We start from the raw sequence: 24,502 nt of genomic DNA, 5'->3' as shown, positions 1-24,502 counted from the left end.
TGCATGAAAGTTGTTGTTTCGAGATGAAAATACATACATACATATAGATGTATATATATAGTTGTGCACTTAAATTTATATATAGTAGTCATCTTCCACAGAATCAAAGATTGCCTATGATCTCTGATATGAATGAAAGCAATGCCTCTTTGTTCTGTGAACTTGGAAAAACTATTTCTCTGAGTCTCTGTTTGCTTACCAGTGAAAAGTGCTTACCTCAAGGTAGAGATTTTTAAACAGTAGTCTCTCGGTAAACAGAATTATTACTAGTACAAGGAACTAACTAGATAACCAGAAGAGAAGAGAGAACATATAGTCAGTTCAAAACCAAAGTGTTTGCATGGACAAAAGCAAAGGCCAGGGCTGCATAACACTGACATTTTTATTAGAATTCATTTGTAACAAATGGAACTTGTGTCAGCAAAGAACTGATTTTCATACAGACTTCTTTCGCCACCAATGTAACGAAGTAAGAAAATAAAAAGCACGCCTTTCATTCTGTAAAACATTTACGCGTACTACTAATTAGAGGTAATTGTATTTTTTAACAAGCCATTTTACAAGTTATTTTTTTTTAATTTTTCAGTCTATGCATCCAAAACGAGAGCAAAGAACACAACTGTTATTATCTTTGTAAAGACACTCCAAGCTGGGATGGCAAAGCCACATAACGGATGGATAGAATGGATCTGTAGCCTTCTGATCTCTGCTGGAGTATCAGGGCACCCATAAACCCAAAAGGAACCAAAACCCAAAAAGAAAAACAAAAAGGGAATTAAAAATAAAAGAACTTAAACAAAGCAAAACCGAAAACAAACAGGAAAGAAAAAAAAATACGTGCATTACTGCAGACTTTTTTCCCTTCCTGTTTCTATGTTGTGTTATTTACATACACACAAATGAATTTCCGAAGCAGTTTCTTACAGATGGGTTCAAGTAATATCATTATTGGGTGTAGAATCAATAGGGCAGTGCATAGTACAAAGGTATAGAAAGTGCAAAGTTCCCTAGAGGCCCTTCCCTCCCCTGGCTGTCCTCGCCGTTTTCTAACCATGCAAATCATTTTTAAAAAAGAGCTAAAATAAAGTTCTGTACAAATCACTTTTTATATATTTTGATTTTTTTACCATTGTAACTAATTACAAAATTATACATAACTACACGTACATAGGTAAATAATAGCACCGTACTGGTTATGATGATGAAAATAACTGGAAACTTGAAAGCTTGTGGTAATGGCAGATAAAGATGGTTTACCTGGGAAATTAAAACTTGAATGGTTGTACAGAAAAGCACAGAGTGGAATGCACATCAATGACAGTAAGGGAGTTAGTTCTAGGAACAGCTCCTGAACAGTAAGATTCCCGCAATAGTCTCCGCCTCGTTCGTCTATGGTATGCATCCCATTCATTTTCTTCTTCTGATTATTGTCATCTTTCCCTTTGCCAAATGGGCAGTTATTGTTTCAGGGAGAGAAGCTGCTCATTGGCCAATCATTCTGGTGTGCAATGCTCCATCAGATTCTACATGTCCAACAAGGCATGTCTGGATGATGCAATGTCTCTCTGACCCCCTTTGTTTAACTAAAAGAAAATTATAGCACTGAGTAATCTGGCACTTGGATAAATCTCCAAAAAGATACAAACTAAAAGAAAATGATAACAGACCCACATAGTGCACATTCTTCTCTGGTTCTGATGTAGGTTAGAGAGTCTCATTCTGAGGTAGCCTTCTAGATACTTTTTTTTAGTATTATATATTTTTTCTTTTTTTTCTTTTTCTTTGTTTTTTACAAAAGTGCTCAAATACAATGCTTGCAAATGTTTGGTCTCTTGGATTTCACTCTGCTAGCAATGGGAAAATGTGGAAAACAAAAATCCTTCCATGCAGAACATCCATGAAGCTAAAATTAAACTAAAGTAGTATACTCATACCAAAACTCTTTAAGAGTTCCTTGGATATTTTGAGGATTATTTAAACTCATGTAATATGTGGCAAACTTATGCCATCATCCATGGCTTCCTATAGAAATTATGTTGGAACAATTGGGGGTAAGATACATATATATAGAGTTTATTTCCCCTTTTAGAAAAATCCTAATGGAATATCAAATATATTCCAAAGTTGCCAATGATATTTGTTACTAAAATAAGTTTGGTGCAGTTACTGCATGTTCCAGAGCGGATTTGGAAGGGAATATAAATAAAACAAGTAGCTTTTTCTGATGTTGATGATTGGTAAAAGGAAGAAGGGCCCTGATTATCCAAGTGCTTTGGGCTGGTACAATCACTAACATCCCCGACTTGGCTGAAAACTAGGAATGCATATTATTCAAAGAGTTTTTGTACATGTGGTAAACAGATAATGCTTTAATAGAAAGAGTAACAGATACGAACAGTGAATGGAAATACGAACCAAAAGCTAAAAAGAAATGCTATTAAAATAGGCATCAATTATAAGGCACTCTAAATGCAAAACTAAAACCAAAACGAAACAAAGTACAGCACTTCCCAGGAATGCTGTATGCCACAAAATGTTTCTGACTGAACAGAGTAACATGAATTTGGCTTTGCCCCTGTTACATATCATAAATGCAAATTTCATAGCACATACTACAGACGATATACGATTGAATACACTTTTTTTAAACAACTCGATAGCTGATATATTACAACATTCTCCCCTCCTAAAGGGATATGCACTGACCTTTCCCACATGCACACCTCTTAGCTATTTAATAATTTTTATTGCACTAGAGTGTTAGAAATATTGAACTTTGTTGGAAGCCTGACTAACAAACAAAACAGAATTTGTGAATATGATTGATTGGTTAGGTGGGGGGAGATTGGGTAGGAAATTAGGGGGGTGAGGTTTGACAATCACTGATGTGCATTCCTCATTTCCCTTTAAAGAAATATCAATATGTCAAAAAATTAAGAATAAATGGAAAGAGATGTTTACAATAGCTTTTCTACATTTAAAAAAACTAAATCAATCATGGAAGAACTGACTGATAGCTATATCTATCTATTTTTTATGTGGACACACTGTCTATATATACATAGACACCCTTATAAAATATGGATATATATGTATATATGTTAGCAGCAACTTTATACTTTGCGCCTCCCTGTTGATTCCAAAAACAAAACAAAATAATAATTATCTTTGATTATTTGAAGAGAATGGGTACTTTCTCACCAATCAATCAAAACTGAACAGAAGTGTAAAATTAATATATCTGACGAGACCGATACTGTAGATTGAGTTGAGTTTTGCACAAAAATGTGCAAATTTTCAAATGATTTGATATTTCTACAGCAAGATATTACAGATAACAGTTCTACAGCTTAAAAAAACCTACGATTTGGAAATAAAAAATGAAGAGTTATGTAACTTTTTTAAAATTCACTTTATCGAATGATACATTTTGTTAAAAAAAAGTTTACACAGTTAGAAATGAAGCACAGGTCAGCAGTATCTTTACAATACTAAAAAACTAAATCAAGGACTTTCTTTTTAAACAAACGTTCCCTCCCCCCTTTCCCCCTAAAATGTTATTATGAGCAGTATGGTGGGAAGGGGTGATGTCAAAGCAGAGTCCGTTTCATTGTGAGAAGCCACACCAGCACACATCTTGTGCTGAACTGCAGCATTCTGGCAATTTCTCCTTGCACCTTTCAAGCAATCCTGAATAAGATGGTGGTTCTTTGCTGTGATTTCTTCTTCCCTTGATTTTGAATCCTTGAGGTATCTGTAAATAAAATCCTTCAGATGCCTCATCAGTCAGGATTCTCTTCATTATTTTTCAGGTTAGATTATTAAACTGTGAATTCTTGGTCCACCTGGAATAATTTGTTTTTAATTTGTTTTGTGTGTAATAGTCCCACTAAGTAGTTGTTAGCTAGAAGTTAAGAAGGACTTCTCAAGTGCCCTGTATGGCTCAGAAGAGACTCCATGGATATTGAAGGGCCTGTAGTAAAAATCCAGAATGGGTCAGGGGTTTCTACGTTGCATAGTGGTCAAAGCTGCCCAGGTACTCTAGTGCGGCTCGATAGCAAAACTGATATTGATCCTGCAGGAGACAATGAATGGGGAGAAGCAAAAGAAGGGACCATGAGCATATTTTAATAGAAAAATAAAAATCAATATTGGATAACAAAATTACATCTATATAGGGGAAAAATCACTACTTTCGTCAATCGGTCTAATCCAATGATCAATTGGTTATAGTGAACAGAGAAAAAGTAGCCACACGGGATGTTGATTAACTTTGTCAATCAATTTGACTAAAACAATCTCCCAATTCCAAGCAGTGGCAGGCCGAGTGAACATCACTTTCCCAGACAAGTGTTTTCCAAGTAGTATCAAACCATTACCACCAATTGAACACATAAACTTCTTACATGCCTTATAAGCAGATAATGATGAAAGTCATCCTTTACAATTATCTGCTTATTCATGATAACTAATTCTCAGTTTAAATATTTAAGAGAGGCTGATACAGACACAAACTGTCCTGAGAAAAATCTGAATTTACTTACCTTCTGAACTACTGCCAACAGAATTTGAATTTTTAAAAAATTATGTTTGGACAGTAGAGCTTGCAATGAGAATCACTCACAGTCATTTCAGCTACCTTTTGGCTGTCTCTCTCACTTACATATGATGTTCATATACAGCCAGAAGGTAGCTGGTGCGGCACACCAGGCACACAAATCCATTTACACAGGGCACTGGACTTCCAAGCTTTTCATCCCTGAAAATGGCTTCACAAGACTGGCTGCTCACATAAAAAAATACCTGTAAATTCGGCCCAATTCTGTGTGATTGCTAGTTGTCTGTTTTAGAAAGGCACACACTAAAAAAGACAAACAGTATGAAGCATGGCCTTTTTCAGACAACGAAGAACACTATCATATTGGAGTAAATTGCAGCATTGTTGGAGAGATGGAAAAATCACAATTTACAGATCTCTATAGGGATGAGAAAAAGTAGGATTTTCCCCATAAACCTATTTTCAGTGGCCAATCAGGCTGAAAGTAGATAGTTTCTATTTTGCTTAAATGTGTATTTTTCTGTAATAAAAATGGTAATGCAAAATAAATGGTGTTTACTTTCCTATCTTGTCACAGTAAGTTGCTTGGCTGAATGTTAAGGCTTTTTAAATGTCCAATTTCCCTCTGTAACCCCTAAGACCCATTAAGTTTGTCAAGCTGACATAATGTTTTGAGTATTGCAAGCCAAACACTTGCACCACTTTGCAATCAGTCTGAAAGATACTGTGGATGATGAATTGAGGAACACATACAAGTTGTATAATTTGGTGGCCTTTTGCAGAACATAAACTCTATCAGTAATATTATCTTTAGAAATGAATGCTCAATAGACCAGACTGGCTATATCATAAATTCTTATTATTATGAGAAATATCCAAATTTCCATATTAATTATTGGAATAGGAAATGAGGGCTAATATAATATCTCTAGGCTTATCCAGAATCAAAATGTTTTGAATGGCCATTGTTAAGACATGAAATATAGAAGAGCTGATACCTCTGTAGGCATACAGAGGGAGAATGGAGAAGTTAAATGGGCTGAGATTATATTATGTACTAAATATTATGCTTTCTATATATTTATATATTTAATATATACTATAGGACTATGAATATAATGAATTTTATGAAATTGCCATTTTATTGGTCAAAAATGGTCCAGTAGTAAAATTTAACATAGCTCAATCTAACATATAATCTCACATAATTTCTATAGCAACACTAAGACACTGATAATCTCACCCCATTTAAAAAGGGGGAAAATGACATTCAAAATTATTAAACGGTTTGATGCTTTCCCCACAGTATTTTGTGTCTGGTGTTGAGAGAGTATGGACTCCGGAAGGTCCAGGCTAGCAAAACGTAGGCTCTTGAGATGTGAAAAATGCAATGGATTTTCTCACCTCTGTCTGTACCATAGCTGGTCGTTGTGTTCTTAACATTTTGACAGTCTGGAAGATATCTACGACTCCTTCATATCTCATTCTTTCCAAAACAATGCTTAGCGTTATGAAGACTCCAGTTCTTCCAACGCCCGCGCTGCCACAATAACAAAGGCAATGTTACTGGGTGAGATGCTCACAGTCTTGGCCACATTTGCTTGGGTGTGGACATACTTCTACCAGTTTCCACACTCCATATCTCTTTACAGCCATGTTCAGGAAAACATGGTATCACATTCATTAAATGATTAGTCTTGGGATACTGAGTTGTAACAGCATGTGATAATGAGGATGAAGTAATTAGGAGTAAGTCTAATAAAAGGTCTTTTCAATGGGGATTTATACCATTTTAGAAAGACCGAGGAAACATAACAAATGAAAAGAAGAAAGGGTAAATAACATACAGGTTTATAATATTCATAGAGATTCTGAAATTTAGAACCTGCCTATACTTAATATTTTTAAAGTATGAAATAATTCAGAATAAGGTGAAGTGAATTTGGCATCTTCAAGTTTTCTATCACATTGTTCACATTTTACAGTTACTTAAAATATATATGCAATGCCACATAACCTAAACGTATTTGTCTATAACTAGTCAAATGTTTACACTGGTTTTATTATGAGAAAAGAGATGCTATAACAGGGTATATATGTGATTTTCACTTAGTCTTCAGGAGGGTTTATGACTATCCTGTAAGTGTACGTACACATGAAGTAAATACTATGTTGTTTTCTTACTTCTTGAGACTTAGAACTCTCAACAGACTCTCACAGGGGTCTCTAATCTTAAAAAAAATGGTTAAGAGCCATTGATCTCTAAACTTATCTACTATTTTTACATGATCAGCAACTAAAACCACATTAGAAAGGTTTTGAGTTTCTCTCTGTTGTCTTCATTGTTTTAAGATAATTCCAGAATCTTCACGGTAGCAAGAAAGAAAATTAATTCATAGCTCTTGTGCACTTAAGTAGGAAAGCATTGGGAAGTTTAGATAATGGGGGAAACAGTGAATAATCTGAAAAATCCCTGCATTTTTGGATCCTAATTAAACAGCATGTGTAACACTTGGGCACGGGCTGTAGAAAATAGATGGATTCATTTACTGGAGGATGTAGCTGGCAGGCATATATAAATAGTGTGTCCCTTTATAAATGGGATTTCTACAGTCTAAACAGAAATGTTAAGTGAGGTTTGAAAATTCATGCGGAGTCAGTCTTTAAGAAGTGATTGAAGATGTCTAGCAGCAGTGAAGCCTTCTGTTAAGGTGAAGCAGATGACCTTGAAGGTCCCTTTTAACCTTGAAAGTCTCTCTTAGTTGTGAGAAACTGAGATTTATTATCTTTTTGTTGAATGGTCTAGGTACTCCAGAGTCTATCTTACCTTGATTTGATAGCTCAAATGTAACAAAAACATTGGGTTACTTTCTACTAAGTATTTTCAAAAAAAGAACAGACATTGTACTTACAACTTTTCAATTTACTGGTTTTATCATCTTAGTTTAATAAGTTATAAATAAGAAAAGTGGTATTTTCAGAACATTCCTATATAAGAGAAAATATACAGAAGTCTTCTATATGTGTGTGTGTGTGTGTATATATATATGCTATATGCATAATTCCTTTAGCATTATACTAAAGGAATATTAAAATTATTTTATGACAAAAACAATGAGAACATGCACACATAACACATTTACGTACCTATGCATATAAGGATGCCTAAAGTTAAGAAGATGTATTAAATTAAAGACACTCTTTTTCCTTAGAGATTATTTTAGAAAAGTTTAAATTAGCATTTGGGCAAATTATGAGTAAAGTTAAAAGAAATATCCAGGTAATTCAATCCCAATATATACCATCTACTTTGTCTGAATATGGGTATACACTGTTTTATTGTGCTATACTTTATGGAGTTTTGCAGATACTGTGTTTTTCACAAATTGAATGTCTGTGTCAATCTTGCATTGAACAAGTATATTGGTGCCATTTTTCCACCAGCACATACTCGGTTTGTGTCTCTGTGTAGCAGTTTGGTAATTCTTGTAATATTTCAAATTTTTTCATACTATTACATCTGTTAAAGTGATCTGTGATCACTGATCTTTGATGTTACTACTGCAATTGGTTTGGGGTGCCATGAACCATGACCATAAGACAACGAACACTTAATTGACAAACGTGTGTGTTATGACTGCTCCACCAACCAGGAGTTTCCCCATCTGTCTTTTTCTCCTTAGGCCTTCCTATTCCTTGAGACACAACAATATCGAAATTAGGCCAGTTAATAACCCTACAATGGCCTCTAAGTGTTCAAGTGAAAGGGAGACTCACGTGTATCTAACTAACTTTAAATCACAAGCTAGAAATAATTAAGCTTAAAGCCCAGATGTGCTGAAAGTTAGGCCTCTTGCACCAAACAGCCTAGTTGCGAATGCAAAGTTCCTAAAGGAAATTAAAAGTGCTACTCCGGTGAACGCATGAATGATAAGGAAGTAGAACAGCTTTACTGCTGATATGAAGAAAGTTTTAAAGGTCTGCATAGAAGATCAAATCATTTACAACATTCCCTTAAAGCCTAGGCCAGAGCAAGGCCCTAACTCTCTTCAATTCTATGAAGGCTGAGAGGTGAGGAAGCTGCAGAAGAAAAGTTTGAAGTTAGCAGAGGTTGGCTTATGAGGTTTAAGGAAGGAAGCCAACCCCATAACATAAAAGTGCAAGGTGAAGCAATAAGTGCTGTTACAGAAGCTGTAGGAAGTTATCCAGAATATCTAGCTAAGATCACTGATGAAGGTGGCTACATTAAAAAACAGATCTTTAATATAGACAAACATCATTATATTGGAAGAAGTTGTCATCTAAGACGTTGATAGCTACAGAGGAGGAGTCAATGCCTGACTTCAGAACTTCAAAGAACAGGCTGACTCTCTTGTTAGGGGCTCATGCAGCTGGTGACATTAAGCTGAAGCCAAAGCTCATTTACCATTTGAAAATCCTAGGGCACTCAAGAATTACACTAAATATACTCAAGTGAAAGGAAGAGTTACACATCTCTCACTTTAAGTCAAAAGCTTGAAATAATTAAGTTTTAGTAAGGAAGGCACGTTGAACATCAAGACAGGCTGAAAGCTCGACCTCCTGTACCAAATAGCCCAGTTCTATAAATGGAACAAGAAAGCATGGATGATAACACATCCGTTTATAGCATGGTTTACTGAATATTTTAAGGCCACTCTTGAGACCTACTGCTTAGAATAAAAGATTCTTTTCAAGATAATACTGCTCATTGACAACATACCTTGTCACCCAAGAGCTCTGGGGGAATGTACAAAGAGATTAATGTTTTCATGCCTGTGAACACAATATTGATTCTACAGCCCAATGGATCAAGGAGGAATTTCAACTTTCAAGTTTTGTTATTTAAGAACTACATTTTATAAGGCTATACATTCTACAGATACTGATTTCTCTGATAGGTCTGGGCAAAGTAAATTGAAAATTTACTGGAAGTAATTCACCATTCTATATGCCATTAAAAACATTTGTGCTTCATGGGAGAAGATCAAATTATCAACATTAACAGGAGTTTGGAAGAAGTTGATTCCAATCTTCATGGATGACTTTGAGGGGTTCAAGACTTCAGTAGAGGAAGCAATTGCAAAAACGGTGGAATAGCAAGATAACTAGAACTAGAAGTGGAGCCAGGAGATGTGACTGAATTGCTGCAATCTCATGATAAAACCTGAATACATGAGGAGTTGCTTCTTATGGATGAGCAAAGATAGTGGTTTCTCAAGATGGAATATACTCATGAAGATGCTGTGAACACTGTGGAAATGACAACAAAAGATTTAGAATAGTACATAAACAAAGTTAATAGAAAAGCAGCAGGGTTGCAAAGGAATGACTCCAATTTTGAAAGAAGTTCTACTGTGAGTAAAATGCTATCAAACAACATTGCATGGTACAGAGAAGGCTCTTGACTTTGTCACTTAGTCACTTGATGTGGCAAACTTCATTATTATTTTCTTTTAAGAAATTGCTACAGCCACGTCACCCTTCAGAAACCACCGCCCATCCATTAGTCAGAAGCCATCAACATCAAGGCAAGAGCGTCTACCAGCAAAAAGATTACAACTTACCAGAGGCTCAGATGATGATTAGAATTTTTTTTTTTTATACTTTAAGTTCCAGGGTACATGAGAAAAACGTGCTGGTTTGTTACATAGGTATACATGCACCATGGTGGTTTACTGCACCCATCAACCCATCACCCACATTACGTATATGTCCTGATGCTATCCCTCTCCCAGTCCCCCCACCCCCTGACAGGCCCTGGTGTTTGATGTTCACTTCCCTGCATCCACGTGTTCTCACTGTTCCACTCCCAATTATAAGTGAGAATATGCGGTGTTTGATTTTCTGTTCCTGTGTTAGTTTGCTGAGAATGATGGTTTCCAGCTTCATCCATGTCCCTGCAAAGAACATGAACTCATCCTTTTTTATGGCTGCACAGTATTCCATGGTGTATATGTGCCACATTTTCTTTATCCAATCTATCATTGATGGACATTTGGGTTGGTTCCAAGTCTTTGCTATTGTGAATAGTGCCACAATAAACAAACATATGTGTGCATGTGTCTTTATAGTAGAATGATTTATTTATAATCCTTTGGGTATACACTCAGTAATGGGATTGCTGGGTCAAATGGTATTTCTGGTTCTAGATCCTTGAGGAATCACCAAACTGTCTTCCACAATGGTTTCACTAATTTACACACCCACCAACAGTGTAAAAGCATTCCTATTTATCCACATCCTCCCCAGCATCTGTTGTTTCCTGACTTTTTAATGATCGCCATTCTAACTGGTGTAAGATGGTATCTCATTGTGGTTTTGATTTGCATTTCTCTAATGCCCAGTGATAGTGAGCATTTTTTCATATGTTTGCTGCATCAGTGTCTTCTTTTGAGAAGTGTCTGTTCATATCCTTCGCCCACTTTTTGATGAGGTGGTTGTTTTCTTGTAAATTTGTTTAAGTTCTTTGTAGATTCTGGATATTAGCCCTTTGTCAGATGGACAGATAGCAAAAGTTTCCTCCCATTCTGTAGGTTACCTGTTCACTCTGATGGCAGTTTTTTTTTGCTGTGCAGAAGCTCTTTAGTTTAATTAGATCCCATTTGTCAATTTTGGCTTTAGTTGCCATTGCTTTTGGTGTTTTAGTCCTGAAGTCTTTGTGTATACCTATGTCCTGAATGGTATTACCTAGGTTTTCTTCTAGGGTTTTTATGGTTTTACATCTTAGGTTTAAGTTTTTAATCCATCTTGAGTTAATTTTTGTATAAGGAAGGGATCCAGTTTCAGTTTCCTGCATATGGCTAGCCAGTTTTCCCAACACCATTTATTAAATAGAGGAGCCTTTCCCCATTCTTGTTTTTCCTCAGGTTTGTCAAAGATAAGATGTTTGCAGATGTGTGGCATTACTTCTGAGGCCTCTGTTCTGTTCCATTGGTCTATGTATCTGTTTTGGTACCAGTACCATGCTGTTTTGGTTACTGTAGCCCTGTTTGAAGTCAGGTAGCGTGATGCCTCAAGCCTTGTTCTTTTTGCTTAGGATTGTCTTGGCTTTGTGGGCTCTTTTTTGGTTCCATATCACATTTAAAGTAGTTTTTTCCCATTCTGTGAAGAAAGTCATTGGTGGCTTGATGGGGATAGCACTGAATCTTTAAATTACCTTGGGCAGTATGGCCATGTTCACGATATTGATTCTTCGTATCCATGAGCATGGAATGTTCTTCCATTTGTTTGTGTCCTCTCTTATTTCGTTGAGCAGTGGTTTGTAGTTCTCCTTGAAGAGGTCCTTCACATTCCTTGTTAGTTGTATTCCCAGGTATTTTATTCTTTGAAGCAATTGTGAATGGGAGTTCACTCATGATTTGGCTCTCTATTATTGGTGTATAGGAGTGCTTGCAATTTTTGCACATTGATTTTGTATCCTGAGACTTTGCTGAAGTTGCTTATCAGCTTAAGGAGATTTTGGGATGAGATGATGGGGTTTTCTAAATATACAATCTTGTCATGTGCAAACAGAGACAATTTGACTTCCACTTTTTCTAATTGAATGCCCTTTATTTCTTTCTGTTGCCTGATTACCTTGGCCAGAACTTCCAACGCTATGTTGAATAGGAGCAGTGAGAGAGGGCATCCTTGTCTTGTGCTACTTTTCAAAGGGAGTGCTTCCAGTTTTTGCCCATTCTGTATGATAGTGGCTGTGCATTTGTCATAAACAGCTCTTCTTATTTTGAGATATGTCCCATCAGTACCTAGTTTTTTGAGAGTTTTTAGGACAAAGGGCTCTTGAATTTTGTCAAAGGCCTTTTCATTGAGATAATCATGTGGTTTTTGTCATTGGCCCTGTTTATGTGATGGATTACATTTATTGATTTGTGTATATTGAACGAGCCTCGCATCCCAGGGATGAAGCCCACTTGATCGTGGTGGATAAGCTTTTTGATGTGCTGCTGGATTCGGTTTGCCAGTATTTTATTGAGGATTTTTGCATTGATGTTCATCAGGGATACTGGCCTGGAATTTTCTTTTTGTTGTGTCTCTGCCAGGCTTTGGTATCAGGATGATGCTGGCCTCATAAAATGAGTCAGGAAGGAGTCCCTCTTTTTGTATTGTTTGGAATAGTTTCAGAAGGAATGGTACCAGCTCCTCTTTGTACCTCTGGTAGAATTCGTCTAGTCCTGGACTCTTTTTTGGTTGCTAGGCTATTAATTACTGACTCAATTTCAGAACTTGTTATTGGTCTATGCAGAGATTCGACTTCTTCCTGGTTTAGTCTTGGGAGGGTGTACGTGTCCAGGAATTTATCCATTTCTTCTAGATTTTCTAGTTTATTTGCATAGAGGTGTTGTTGGTATTCTCTGATGGTAGTTTGTATTTCTGTGGGATCAGTGGTGATTTCCCCTTTGTCCTTTTTTATTGTATCTATTTGATTCTTCTATATTAGTCTGGCTAGAGCTCTATTTATTTTGTTGATCTTTTCCAAAAGCCAGCTCCTGGATTCATTGATTTTTTTGAAGGGTTTTTCGTGTCTCTATCTCCTTCAGTTCTGCTCTGATCTTAGTTATTTCTTGTCTTCTGCTAGCTTTTGAATTTGTTTGCTCTTGTTACTCTAGTTCTTTTAATTGTGATGTTAGGGTGTCGATTTTAGATCTTTCCTGCTTTCTCTTGTGGGCATTTAGTGCTATAAATTTCTCTCTACACACTGCTTTAAATGTGTCCACAGATTCTGGTACACTGTCTTTGTTCTCATTGGTTTCAAAGAACTTATTTCTGCCTTCATTTTGTTATTTATGCAGTAGTCATTCAGGAGCAGGTTGTTCAGCTTCCATGTAGTTGTGTGGTTTTGAGTGAGTTTCTTAATCCTGAGTGAGTTCTAATTTGATTGCACTGTGGTCTGAGAGACTGTTTGTTATGATTTCTGTTCTTTTGCATTTGCTGAGGAGTGTTTTACTTCCAATTATGTGGTCAATTTTAGAATAAGTGCAATGTCATGCTGAGAAGAATGTATATTCTGTTGATTTGGGTGGAGAGTTCTGTATATGTGTATTATTAGGTCTGCTTGGTGCAGAGCTGAGTTCAAGTCCTGAATGTCCTTGCTAATGTTCTGTCTCATTGATCTAATATTGAAGTGGGGTGTTAAAGTCTCCCACTATTATTGTGTGGGAGTCTAAGTCTCTTTGTAGGTCTCTAAGAACTTGCTTTATGAATCTGGGTGCTCCTGTAGAGGGTTCATATCTATTTAGGATACTTAGCTCTTCTTATTGCATTGATCCCTTTACGTAATACCCTTCTTTGTCGGTTTAAAGTCTGTTTTATCAGAGACTAGGATTGTATCCCCTGCTTTTTTTTTGCTTTCCATTTGCTTGGTAAATATTCCTCCATCCCTTTATTTTGAGCCTATGTGTGTCTTTGCATGTGAGATGGGTCTCCTGAATACAGCACACTGATGGGTCTTCACTCTTTATCCAATTGGCCAGTCTGTGTCTTTTAATTGGGGCATTTAGCCCATTTACATTTAAGGTTAATATGGTTATGTGTGAATTTGATCCTGTCATTATGATGTTTGCTGGTTATTTGCCTGTTAATTGATGCAGTTTCTTCCTAGCATCGATGGTCTTTACAATTTGGTATGTTTTTGCAGTGACTGGTACCAGTTGTTCCTTTCCATGTTTAGTGCTTCCTTCAGGAGCTCTTGTAAGGCAGGCCTGGTGGTGACAAAATCTCTCAGCATTTGCTTGTCTGTAAAGGATTTTATTTCTCCTTCACTTATGAAGCTTAGTTTGGCTGGATATGAAATTCTGGGTTGAAAATTCTTTTCTTTTCTTTAAGAATGTTGAATATTGGCCCCCACTCTCTTCTGGCCTGTAGGGTTGCTGTCGAGAGACCCGCTGTTAGTCTGATGTGCTTCCCTTTGTGGGCAAGCCGACATTTGTCTTTGGCTGCCCTTAACATTTTTTCCTTCATTTCATCCTTGGTGAATCTGATGATTGATTATGTGTCTTGGGGTTGCTCTTCTCGAAGAATATCTTAGTGGTGGTCTCAGTACTTCCTGAATTTGAATGTTGGCCTGTCTTGCTAGGTTGGGGAAGTTCTTCTGGATGATATCCTGAAGAGTTTTCTCCCACTTGGTTCCATTCTCCCCTTCACTTTCAGGTAAACCAATCAAACGTAAATTTGGTCTTTTCATATAGTCCCATATTTCTTGGAGGCTTTGTTCATTTCTTTTTACTCTTTTTTTCTCTACTCTTGTCTTCATGCTTTATTTCATTGAGTTGATCTTCGATCTCTGATATCCATTCTTCCACTTGATTGATTTGGCTATTGATACTTGCGTATGCTTCACGAAGATCTCGTGCTGTGTTTTTCAGCTCCATCAGGTCATTTATATTCTTCTCTAAACTGCTTATTCTAGTTAGCAATTCCTCTAACCTTTTTTCTAGGTTCTTTGCTTCCTTGCATTAAATTAGTAACATGGTCCTTTAGCTCGGAGGAGTTTGTTATTACCCACCTTCTGAAGCTGACATCTGTCAATTTGTCAAACTCATTCTCTGTCCTGTTTTGTTCCCTTGCTGGTGAGGAGTTGTGATCCTTTGGAGGAGAAGAGGTGTTCTGGTTTTTGGAATTTTCAGCCTTTTTGTGCTGGTTTCTCCCCATCTTCATGGATTTATCTACCTTTGGCCTTTGATGATGGTGACCTTCAGATGGGGTCTCTGGGTGGACATGCTATTCCTTTCTGTTTGTTATTTTCCTTCTAACAACCAGCTCTCTCTGCTGCAGGTTTGCTGGAGGTCCACTCCAGATGCTGTTTGCCTGGGTGTTAAGAGCAGAGGCTTCAAAACAGCAAAGACTGCTGCCTGTTCCTTCCTCTGGAAGCTTCATCCCAGAGGGGCACCTGCCAGATGCCAGCCAGTGCTCTCCTGTATGACGTATCTGTCGGCCCCTACTGTGAGGTGTCACCCAGTCAGGATATGTGGGGGTCAGGGACCCACTTGAGGAGAGAATCTGTCCCTTATGAGAGCTCGAACACCGCACTGGGAGAACTGCTGCTCTCATCAGAGCTGCCAGGTGGGGAAGTTTAAGTAAGTAAGTAAGTCTGCTGAAGCTATGCCTACAGCTGCCCCTTCCCCCAGGTGCTCTGTCCCAGTGAGATGGGGGTTTTATCTGTAAGTCTGTGATTGGGGCTGCTGTCTTTTTTTCAGAGATGCCCTGCCCAGGGAGGAGTAATCTAGAGAGGCAGTTTGCCTTGCTGAGCTGTGGTGGACTCGGCCCAGTTCGAACTTCCTGCCGGCTTTGTTTACACTGTGAGGGTAAAACAGCCTACTCTAGCCTCAGCAATGGCAGACACCCCTCCCCTCACCAAGCTTGAATGTCCCAGGTGGACCTCAGACAGCTGTGCTAGCAGTGAGATTTTCAAGCCAGTGGATCTTATCTTGCTGGGCTCTGTGGGGGTGGGACCCACCAAGCCAGGCACTGGAGGGAATCTCCTGGTTTACCAGTTGTGAAGACCATGGGAGAAGTGCAGCATCTGGGCCAGAGTGTACTGTTCCTCATGGTACAGTCTCTCACGGCTTCCCTTGGCTAGGAAAGGGAAATCCCCTGACCCCTTGTGCTTCCTGGGTGAGGCAACACCACACCCTGCTTTAGCTCACCCTCTGTGGGCTGCACCCACTGTCCAACCAGTCCCAATGAGATGAAATGGGAAATGCAGAAATCACCTGCCTTCTGTGTCAATCTCACTGGGTGCAGCAGACCGGAGCTGTTCCTATTCAGCCATCTTTCCAGCTCTTGTAAGTACATTGTTGTTTAGACATAATGCTATTGCACACTAAATAGACTATAGTATAAAGTAAACACAACTTTCATATGCACTGGGAAACCAAAAAATATGTGTGACTCCCTTTATTGTGGTACTCTGGAACTAAACCCCCATAACATCTCTGAAGTATACCTGTATTTGATTCCATGTGTCATTTCCTACATGCTCTTTGGTTGGTTTGCAAAGGATGTTTAATAACTCAATAGAAAGCAAATGTACACAGATAAAGGTTTGCTTCTTATAACATGCCTGAGAAACAAAGGATGCTAGAAAGGACTTTACACATCAGCTAAGATAACTGAGGTCCAGAGAAACTTCATTATCATAGAGCCAAGTAATAGAACTGAGATTAGAACACAGATATCTTAGCCCAAGTCTAATATGTGTCCAATTTTGAGATCCTGCCTTCTGTGTCATAAAGAACTATAGTTTTCTTTGATGTGCTGAAGCAAAATATATTTTTTAATAAACTCTCTCAAGAGTTTCACCATAAAAAGATTAGCAATTTAGATGTCAAGTTGCTAGAACCCTGAAATATATTAGTTTAAATAAAATTAGGTGAATTGCTTTTGTTAGAAGGTTTTTGCATAGCAACTTCCTCCAAAAACACTACATTTATAAATTTATGGTGAATGTCTGAACCATTTACTTGCTATTTCTATTTCTATTAACTTCAATGACTTGAGTTATAAAATGCTCTAGAAACTATTGAAAATAATTAACTTGAAGATGCTTCATTTTCTGATATAGCAACAATTTTCAAGCAAACTGCATTTTTTAACTGAGGTACCATACTAAGCACTTACTTATTGACTGGCAGAAATTAATACTGTCATTAAGATTTGATAGCTATTCATGAGTTTTTCACAAAGACAAACAGACGAAAGACAGTTATCAGTGCATTGCTATGAAAGCAAAAGCAAATATGAAATGATTAACAGAACAAATTATTACTAGGGGAGGTACCAACAATTCCCATTAAGGTAAAATTGGTAATTTGGTTTGTCTTATAGGAAGCAAATTTTGGGGATAAATATTTTCCTCTGATTATTTTCACTTTATGGAAAGAAAGAGAAATCAATCCTGCTTTAAGTTTTGTAATACATTTCCAAGAATAAAATTTTAAATAAGCAACCTTACTACAAAAAGTGTGTACAGACAGTGAAGAAACACCACCACTTATTTTATTTTCACAGTTATCACTGCTTTAATCACAAAAGGAAACTTACCATTCTTGAATTGTAACTTACCTGCAGTGGACTGAAATGGGTCCATCTTGGCCAAACTGCTCTTTTGTTTTATGGACTTGGCCGATGAAGTCAATAAATCCTTCTCCGGACTTTGGCACTCCTTGCTCTGGCCAGTCAGTGAACTGGAACTGCCTTACTGTTCGGGACTGGCCGTCCTTTAGAAGGAAAGCCACATACCCGGCCACAAAGGAAGACGCCAGGAGGATTCAGCAAGCGTACAGACCACAAGAACAATCATTTTTATTTCCCAAAAACAAAAAGGGCAGAAAAAGTTAGGAACATGTTTAACTAGAAACTTAGTTATGTTTATCTGCTATGAATATTGTCCACACTCACATACCTTTAAATCCTAAATTTATTTACTCTTGCAGTGCCCAGTTAAAAACCTGGTTCTCGTTAGTAAATAGCCACATAGTTCCCCCATTAACAAATGTTTCTGGAACCCAAACTTTGGGTTCGTAACCATTGATCATGTCTGCATTCCTTCCAAAATGGAACATATACACTCCATTTCAAAAATTTCAGAAACTAATCAATCACTTTGTAATATTGAAACAAGCACCTAGGCATGTCATCCAGACCAGAGCTTTTGCAGTGGTCACAGTAACTTCACATCTGCTGTGTTTGCGTATTTCTACCATTGTCAAATGACAAATGGTGAAATTTAAAGTATCTGACACAAACCTGGTAGTTGCTGTTAACCTGGATGCCCCCCATGTCTCAGAGAAATACAATTTCTAGCCATGGCAGGGGACATAGCATGAACCATGTGACGTGACTGTGCTGTTAAGTGGGAAGTAAAGCATCCCTCAAGGATATCAAGGACTATTAGCAAACAAATGCCCGTTTCTGAAAAAGAGCTCTCCCTGGCTGACCACAGGAATTAACAGTCTGTGGAGGGCTTGAACATAGATAAACCAAAAGGTAGGAAAAAAAAGCCAGATGTAAGAGCAGTCTTTCTTTTTTAAAAAGTGAAGCAGTCTTTCTTTTTTAAAAAGTGATTAGGTAAAATTGCTCTGACTCATGAAGTATATCTGGGTTGAAAAGAAGACACTAAGGCATTTCTGATTCCTTGTGGAAATTTAAGGTGTTTGTTTCTAGAAGTACAAGAAAGTGGAAGGGAGCCTCTGTTTATAGAAGCAGAAATAATACATTGCCCATCAACCTTCTCCCCGACTCATCAGCAGAGAGAAATAATCCAAGCTTAGAGAGACGGATCTCATTTGAAGAGGTCCTACTCCTAAATGGTCTCTTCTCATTAAAGAGGCTTCAACTTGTTCCTCCTTCGTTTTTGTTAACACACATTTCCTCATCAAAGTTTTTTTAGATACACGTGTGCACGTTCCCAAGGTGGGTAAGTGAACAGGGACTCAATCTTTATCATTCACTCATACTGAGAAGAGAGAGGATCTCAGCGTGAGATGAGCACTCATCACCTCGCCTGGTGGTTTTCACAGGCACATGCCAGATTCCTGACTGATGTTATTTGGGGATGGAGGTAAACAGGAAGATGACACCAAGTGTGTGGGAATACTGAGAAATAGAGAAAACTATTTGGCCCCATAAGTGCCGTATGGATGGTTACCATGGAAGCATGATTTACTTCCCTCTGTTTCTGCAAAAGATTTGGAAAGCACAGGAAGGAGACCCAGAAGCTAAGTAATACAGATTTATTCTCCTCTGAATGTCCTGGGGATTTCATTTCTGACCACAGTTGCTTTCAATAGCAAGAAGAGGTCACGTGTGCAAATACCTTCTATTTGGAGGAAAGACTGCCTGACTTCGTTTAAAGGTTACCTGTTTAACAATACTGTAATTTTCAACCCAGAATTGCATATCCAGCCAAACTAAGCTTCATAAGCAAAGGAGAAATGAAATCCTTTAAGGAAAGCAAATGCTGAGAGATTCTGTCACCACCAGGCCTGCCTTACAAGAGCTCCTGAAGGAAGCACTAAACATGGAAAGGAACGACTGGTACCAGCCACTGCAAAAACATACCAAATTGCAAAGATCATCGACGCTATGAAGAAGCTGCATAATTAATTAACGGGCAAAATAACCAGCCAGCATCATAATGACAGGATCAAATTTGCATATAACAATATTAACCTTAAATGTGAATGGACTAAATGCCCCAATTAAAAGACACAGACTGGCCAACTGGATAAAGAGTGAAGACCCATCAGTGTGCTGTACTGAGAAGAACCATCTCACACGCAGAGATACACATAGGCTCAACATAAAGGGATGGAGGAAGATCTACCAAGCAAATGGAAGGCAAAAAAAAGCAGGGGTTGCAATCCTAGTCTCTGATAAAACTGATAACTTTAAACCAACAAAGATCAAAAGAGACAAAGAAGGCCATTACATAATGGCAAAGGGATCAATGAATGAAGAAGAGTTAACTATCCTAAATATATGTGAACCCAATACAGGAGCACCCAGATTCATAAAGCAAGTTCTTAGAGACCTACAAAGAGACTTAGACTCCCACACAATAATAGTAGGAGACTTTAACACCCCACTTCAATATTAGATCAATGAGACAGAACATTAGCAAGGACGTTCAGGACTTGAACTCAGCTCCGGACTAAGCAGACCTAATACACATCTACAGAACTCTCCACCCCGAATCAAGAAAATATATATTCTTCTCAACACCACACTGCACTTACTCTAACATTGCTCACATAATTGGAAGTAAAACACTCCTTCAGCAAATGCAAAAGAATGGAAATCATAACAAACGGTCTCTTAGACCACAGTGCAATCAAATTAGAACTCAAGATTAAAAAAAACACTCAAAACCACACAACTACATGGAAGCTGAACAACCTGTTCCTGAATGACTACTGGGTAAGTAACAAAATGAAGGCAGAAATAAAGATGTTCTTTGAAACCAATGAGAACAAAGACACAATGTACCAGAATCTCTAGGACACATTTAAAGCAGTGTGTAGAGAGAAATTTATAGAAATAAATGCCCACAAGAGAAAGGAGGAAAGATCTAAAATCGACACCCTAACATCATAATTAAAAGAACTAGAGTAACAAGAGCAAACAAATTCAAAAGCTAACAGAAGACAAGACATAACTAAGAACAGTACAGACCTGAAGGAGATAGAGACACGAAAAACCCTTCAAAAAATCAATGAATCCAGGAGCTGGCTTTTGGAAAAGATCAACAAAATAGATAGAAAAGACAGAAGACTCAAACAGACACAATAAAAAAGGACAAAGGGGAAATCACCACTGATCCCACAGAAATACAAACTACCATCAGAGAATACCAACAACACCTCTATGCAAATAAACTAGAAAATCTAGAAGAAATGGATAAATTCCTGGACACGTACACCCTCCCAAGACTAAACCAGGAAGAAGTTGTGTCTCTGCATAGACCAATAACAAGTTCTGAAATTGAGTCAGTAATTAACAGCCTAGCAACCAAAAAAGAGTCCAGGACTAGACGAATTCTACCAGAGGTACAAAGAGGAGCTGGTACCATTCCTTCTGAAACTATTCCAAACAATACAAAAAGAGGGACTCCTTCCTAACTCATTTTATGAGGCCAGCATCATCCTGATACCAAAGCCTGGCAGAGACACAACAAAAAGAAAACTCCAGGCCAATATCCCTGATGAACATCAATGCAAAAATCCTCAATAAAATACTGGCAAACCGAATCCAGCAGCACATCAAAAAGCTTATCCACCACGATCAAGTGGGCTTCATCCCTGGGATGCAAGGCTCCTTCCACATATGCATATCAATAAATGTAATCCATCACATAAACAGGGCCAATGACAAAAACCACACGATTATCTCAATAGAGGCAGAACAGGCCTTTGACAAAATTCAACACCACTTTGTGCTAACAAACAACTCTCAATAAACTAGGTACTGATGGAATGTATCTCAAAATAAGAAGAGCTATTTATGATAACCCACAGCCACTATCATAACGAATGGGCAAAAACTGGAAGCATTCCCTTTGAAAACTGGCACAAGACAGGGATGCCCTCTCTCACCACTCCTATTCAACACAGTATTGGAAGTTCTGGCCAGGGCAATCAGGCAAGAGAAAGAAATAAAGGGTATTCAATTAGGAAAAGAGGAAGTCAAATTGTCTCTGTTTGCAGATGACACGATTATATATTTAGAAAACCCCACTGTCTCAGCCCAAAATCTCAAGCTGATAAGAAACTTCAGCAAAATCTCAGGATAAAAAATAAATGTGCAAAAATCACAAGCACTCCAATAACAGCCAAATCATGAGTGAATTCCCATTCACAATTGCTTCAAAGAGAATGAAATACCTAGGAATCCAACTTACAAGGGATGTGAAGGACCTCTTCAAGGAGAACTACAAACCACTGCTCAACGAAATAAGAGAGGACACAAACAAATGGAAGAACATTCCATGCTCATGGATACGAAGAATCAATATCGTGAACATGGCCATACTGCCCAAGGTAATTTATAGATTCAATGCCATCCCCATGAAGCTACCAATGACTTTCTTCACAGAATGGGAAAAAAAACTACTTTAAATGTGATATGGAACCAAAAAAGAGCCCACAAAGCCAAGACAATCCTAAGCAAAAAGAACAAGGCTTGAGGCATCACGCTACCTGACTTCAAACAAGGCTACAGTAACCAAAACAGCATGGTACTGGTACCAAAACAAACAGATACATAGACCAATGGAACAGAACAGAGGCCTCAGAAGTAATGCCACACATCTGCAAACATCTTATCTTTGACAAACCTGAGGAAAAACAAGAATGGGGAAAGGCTCTCCTCTATTTAATAAATGGTGTTGGGAAAACTGGCTAGCCATATGCAGGAAACTGAAGCTGGATCCCTTCCTTATACAAAAACTAACTCAAGATGGATTAAAAACTTAAACCTAAGATGTAAAACCATAAAAACCCTAGAAGAAAACCTAGGCAATACCATTCAGGACATAGGTATACACAAAGACTTCAGGACTAAAACAAACAAACACCAAAAGCAATGGCAACTAAGCCAAAATTGACAAATGGGATCTAATTAAAGAGCTTCTGCACAGCAAAAAAACTGCCATCAGAGTGAAGAGGTAACCTACAGAATGGGAGGAAATTTTTGCTATCTGCCCATCTGACAAAGGGCTAATATCCAGAATCTACAAAGAACTTAAACAAATTTACAAGAAAACAACCACCTCATCAAAAAGTGGGCGAAGGATATGAACAGACACTTCTCAAAAGAAGACAATGATGCAGCAGACAAACATATGAAAAAATGCTCACTATCACTGGGCATTAGAGAAATGCAAATCAAAACCACAATGAGATACCATCTTACACCAGTTAGAATGGCGATCATTAAAAAGTCAGGAAACAACAGATGCTGGGGAGGATGTGGATAAATAGGAATGCTTTTACACTGTTGGTGGGTGTGTAAATTAGTGAAACCATTGTGGAAGACAGTTTGGTGATTCCTTAAGGATCTAGAACCAGAAATACCATTTGACCCAGCAATCCCATTACTGAGTGTATACCCAAAGGGTTATAAATCAATCATTCTACTATAAAAAGACACATGCACACATATGTTAATGCAGCACTGCTCACCACAGCAAAGACTTGGGACCAACCCAAATGTCCATCAATGATAGATTGGATAAAGAAAATGTGGCACATATACACTATGGAATACTATGTTGAGTATTCCATAAAAAAAGGATGAGTTCATGTCCTTTGCAGGGACATAGATGAAGCTGGAAACCATCATTCTCAGCAAACTAACACAGGAACAGAAAACCAAACACGGCACTCAAAAGTGGGAGGTGAATAATGAGAATGCACGGACACATGGAGGGGAACATCACACACTGGGGCCTGTTGCAGGGTTGGGATCTAGGGGAACGATAGCATTAGGAGAAATACCTAATGTAGATGATGGGTTGACGGTGCACCAAACCACCATGGCACGTGTATACTTATGTAACAAACCTGCATGTTCTGCACATGTATTTAGAACTTACACTCCAGGAGCACAAACAAACAAACAAACAGCAAATGCAGTAGCTAAGAAAATTATACGATCACAGCGAGACTTTAAAAAAAAAAAAAAAGTGAGCAACTTCCGGTTTCAATCTTCTTTTGTTTATTGTGATCAGATTTAAGTTGTGCATGTGTGGAGTAGGAAAGGTATCTCTGCCATTGGTGGCGCCTGGTCCCTTTTCTTTGTCACCAGGAATGGTTGGTGAGTTTACTCAAAATGCACTTTCTATTTTCACTCACATACCTAGCTTCAAATTCTGAAAGAGCACTATTTTTTTTTTTTTCTTTTTTTTTTTAACAATGATGCAGGTCACACTCAAGACTTAGAGAGAGATTTAACTGCTGCCTTGAATACAGTCACCTTCAGAATAGTAAATACAACTTTCTGGGATTAACAGGTCTGTCACCTAGGCCAACCCTCCTGCTAACCAATTTCTCTTTCACTTAAGGTCAACAGCCAGGGCCAGGCTTTGGGGATTAGCAGACGATCTCCAAACATAAGTTTGGAGAAAGCTGCTCTCCAGAAAAAAACAATGGATCAACTAAATAGCTTTACCCTGGAGTTTTATTCAACCCACCCGCTATGACAGTTCCAAACACAAGGCAGGTCTTTGAACTGACCTGGTCTCCCTTAAGATGTGTTTGTAATCATGGGTTGAAAGTGGCCAAAGGCAAAGATATTAGAGTTTATGCATAGAACATCTTACATCAGGGCTGAACCTTGGACTCAACAATCCAGATAAGAAATGCAGGATGAAAATTAGCCAACAAGGGTCACGGGAGCACAGCTCTCATGGACAGACACATTAGCACA

The 24,502-nt window shown here is 38.0% G+C and overlaps 1 protein-coding gene across 32 annotated transcripts in view; it reads right to left on the bottom strand.

Moving 5' to 3' along the window:
- Positions 1–342: 342 nt before the first annotated feature.
- The window catches only part of PTPRD (protein tyrosine phosphatase receptor type D), a 2,309,169-nt gene continuing 2,285,009 nt past the window's right edge, over positions 343–24,502 (bottom strand). For 20 of the 32 annotated variants that reach the window (XM_054519908.2, XM_054519915.2, XM_054519911.2 and 17 more), the window contains 3 exons: positions 17,639–17,793; positions 5,963–6,098; positions 345–4,075 (listed from right to left, as the gene is read on the bottom strand). In XM_054519908.2, the coding sequence (XP_054375883.1) occupies positions 4,007–4,075; positions 5,963–6,098; positions 17,639–17,793 (360 nt within the window). In that variant the 3' untranslated portion in view covers positions 345–4,006. Of the gene's footprint in view, positions 4,076–5,962; positions 6,099–17,638; positions 17,794–24,502 lie in introns of all 32 variants that reach the window. The other 12 variants (XM_054519906.2, XM_054519907.2, XM_054519902.2 and 9 more) reach the window with 3 other exon arrangements.

Source organism: Pongo abelii, chromosome 13, assembly GCF_028885655.2.
Source record: "Pongo abelii isolate AG06213 chromosome 13, NHGRI_mPonAbe1-v2.0_pri, whole genome shotgun sequence".
Classification (NCBI taxonomy): Eukaryota; Metazoa; Chordata; class Mammalia; order Primates; family Hominidae; genus Pongo; species Pongo abelii.
The sequence above is the reverse complement of the archived record's forward strand: the minus strand, read 5'-3'. Positions and strand labels throughout refer to the sequence as shown.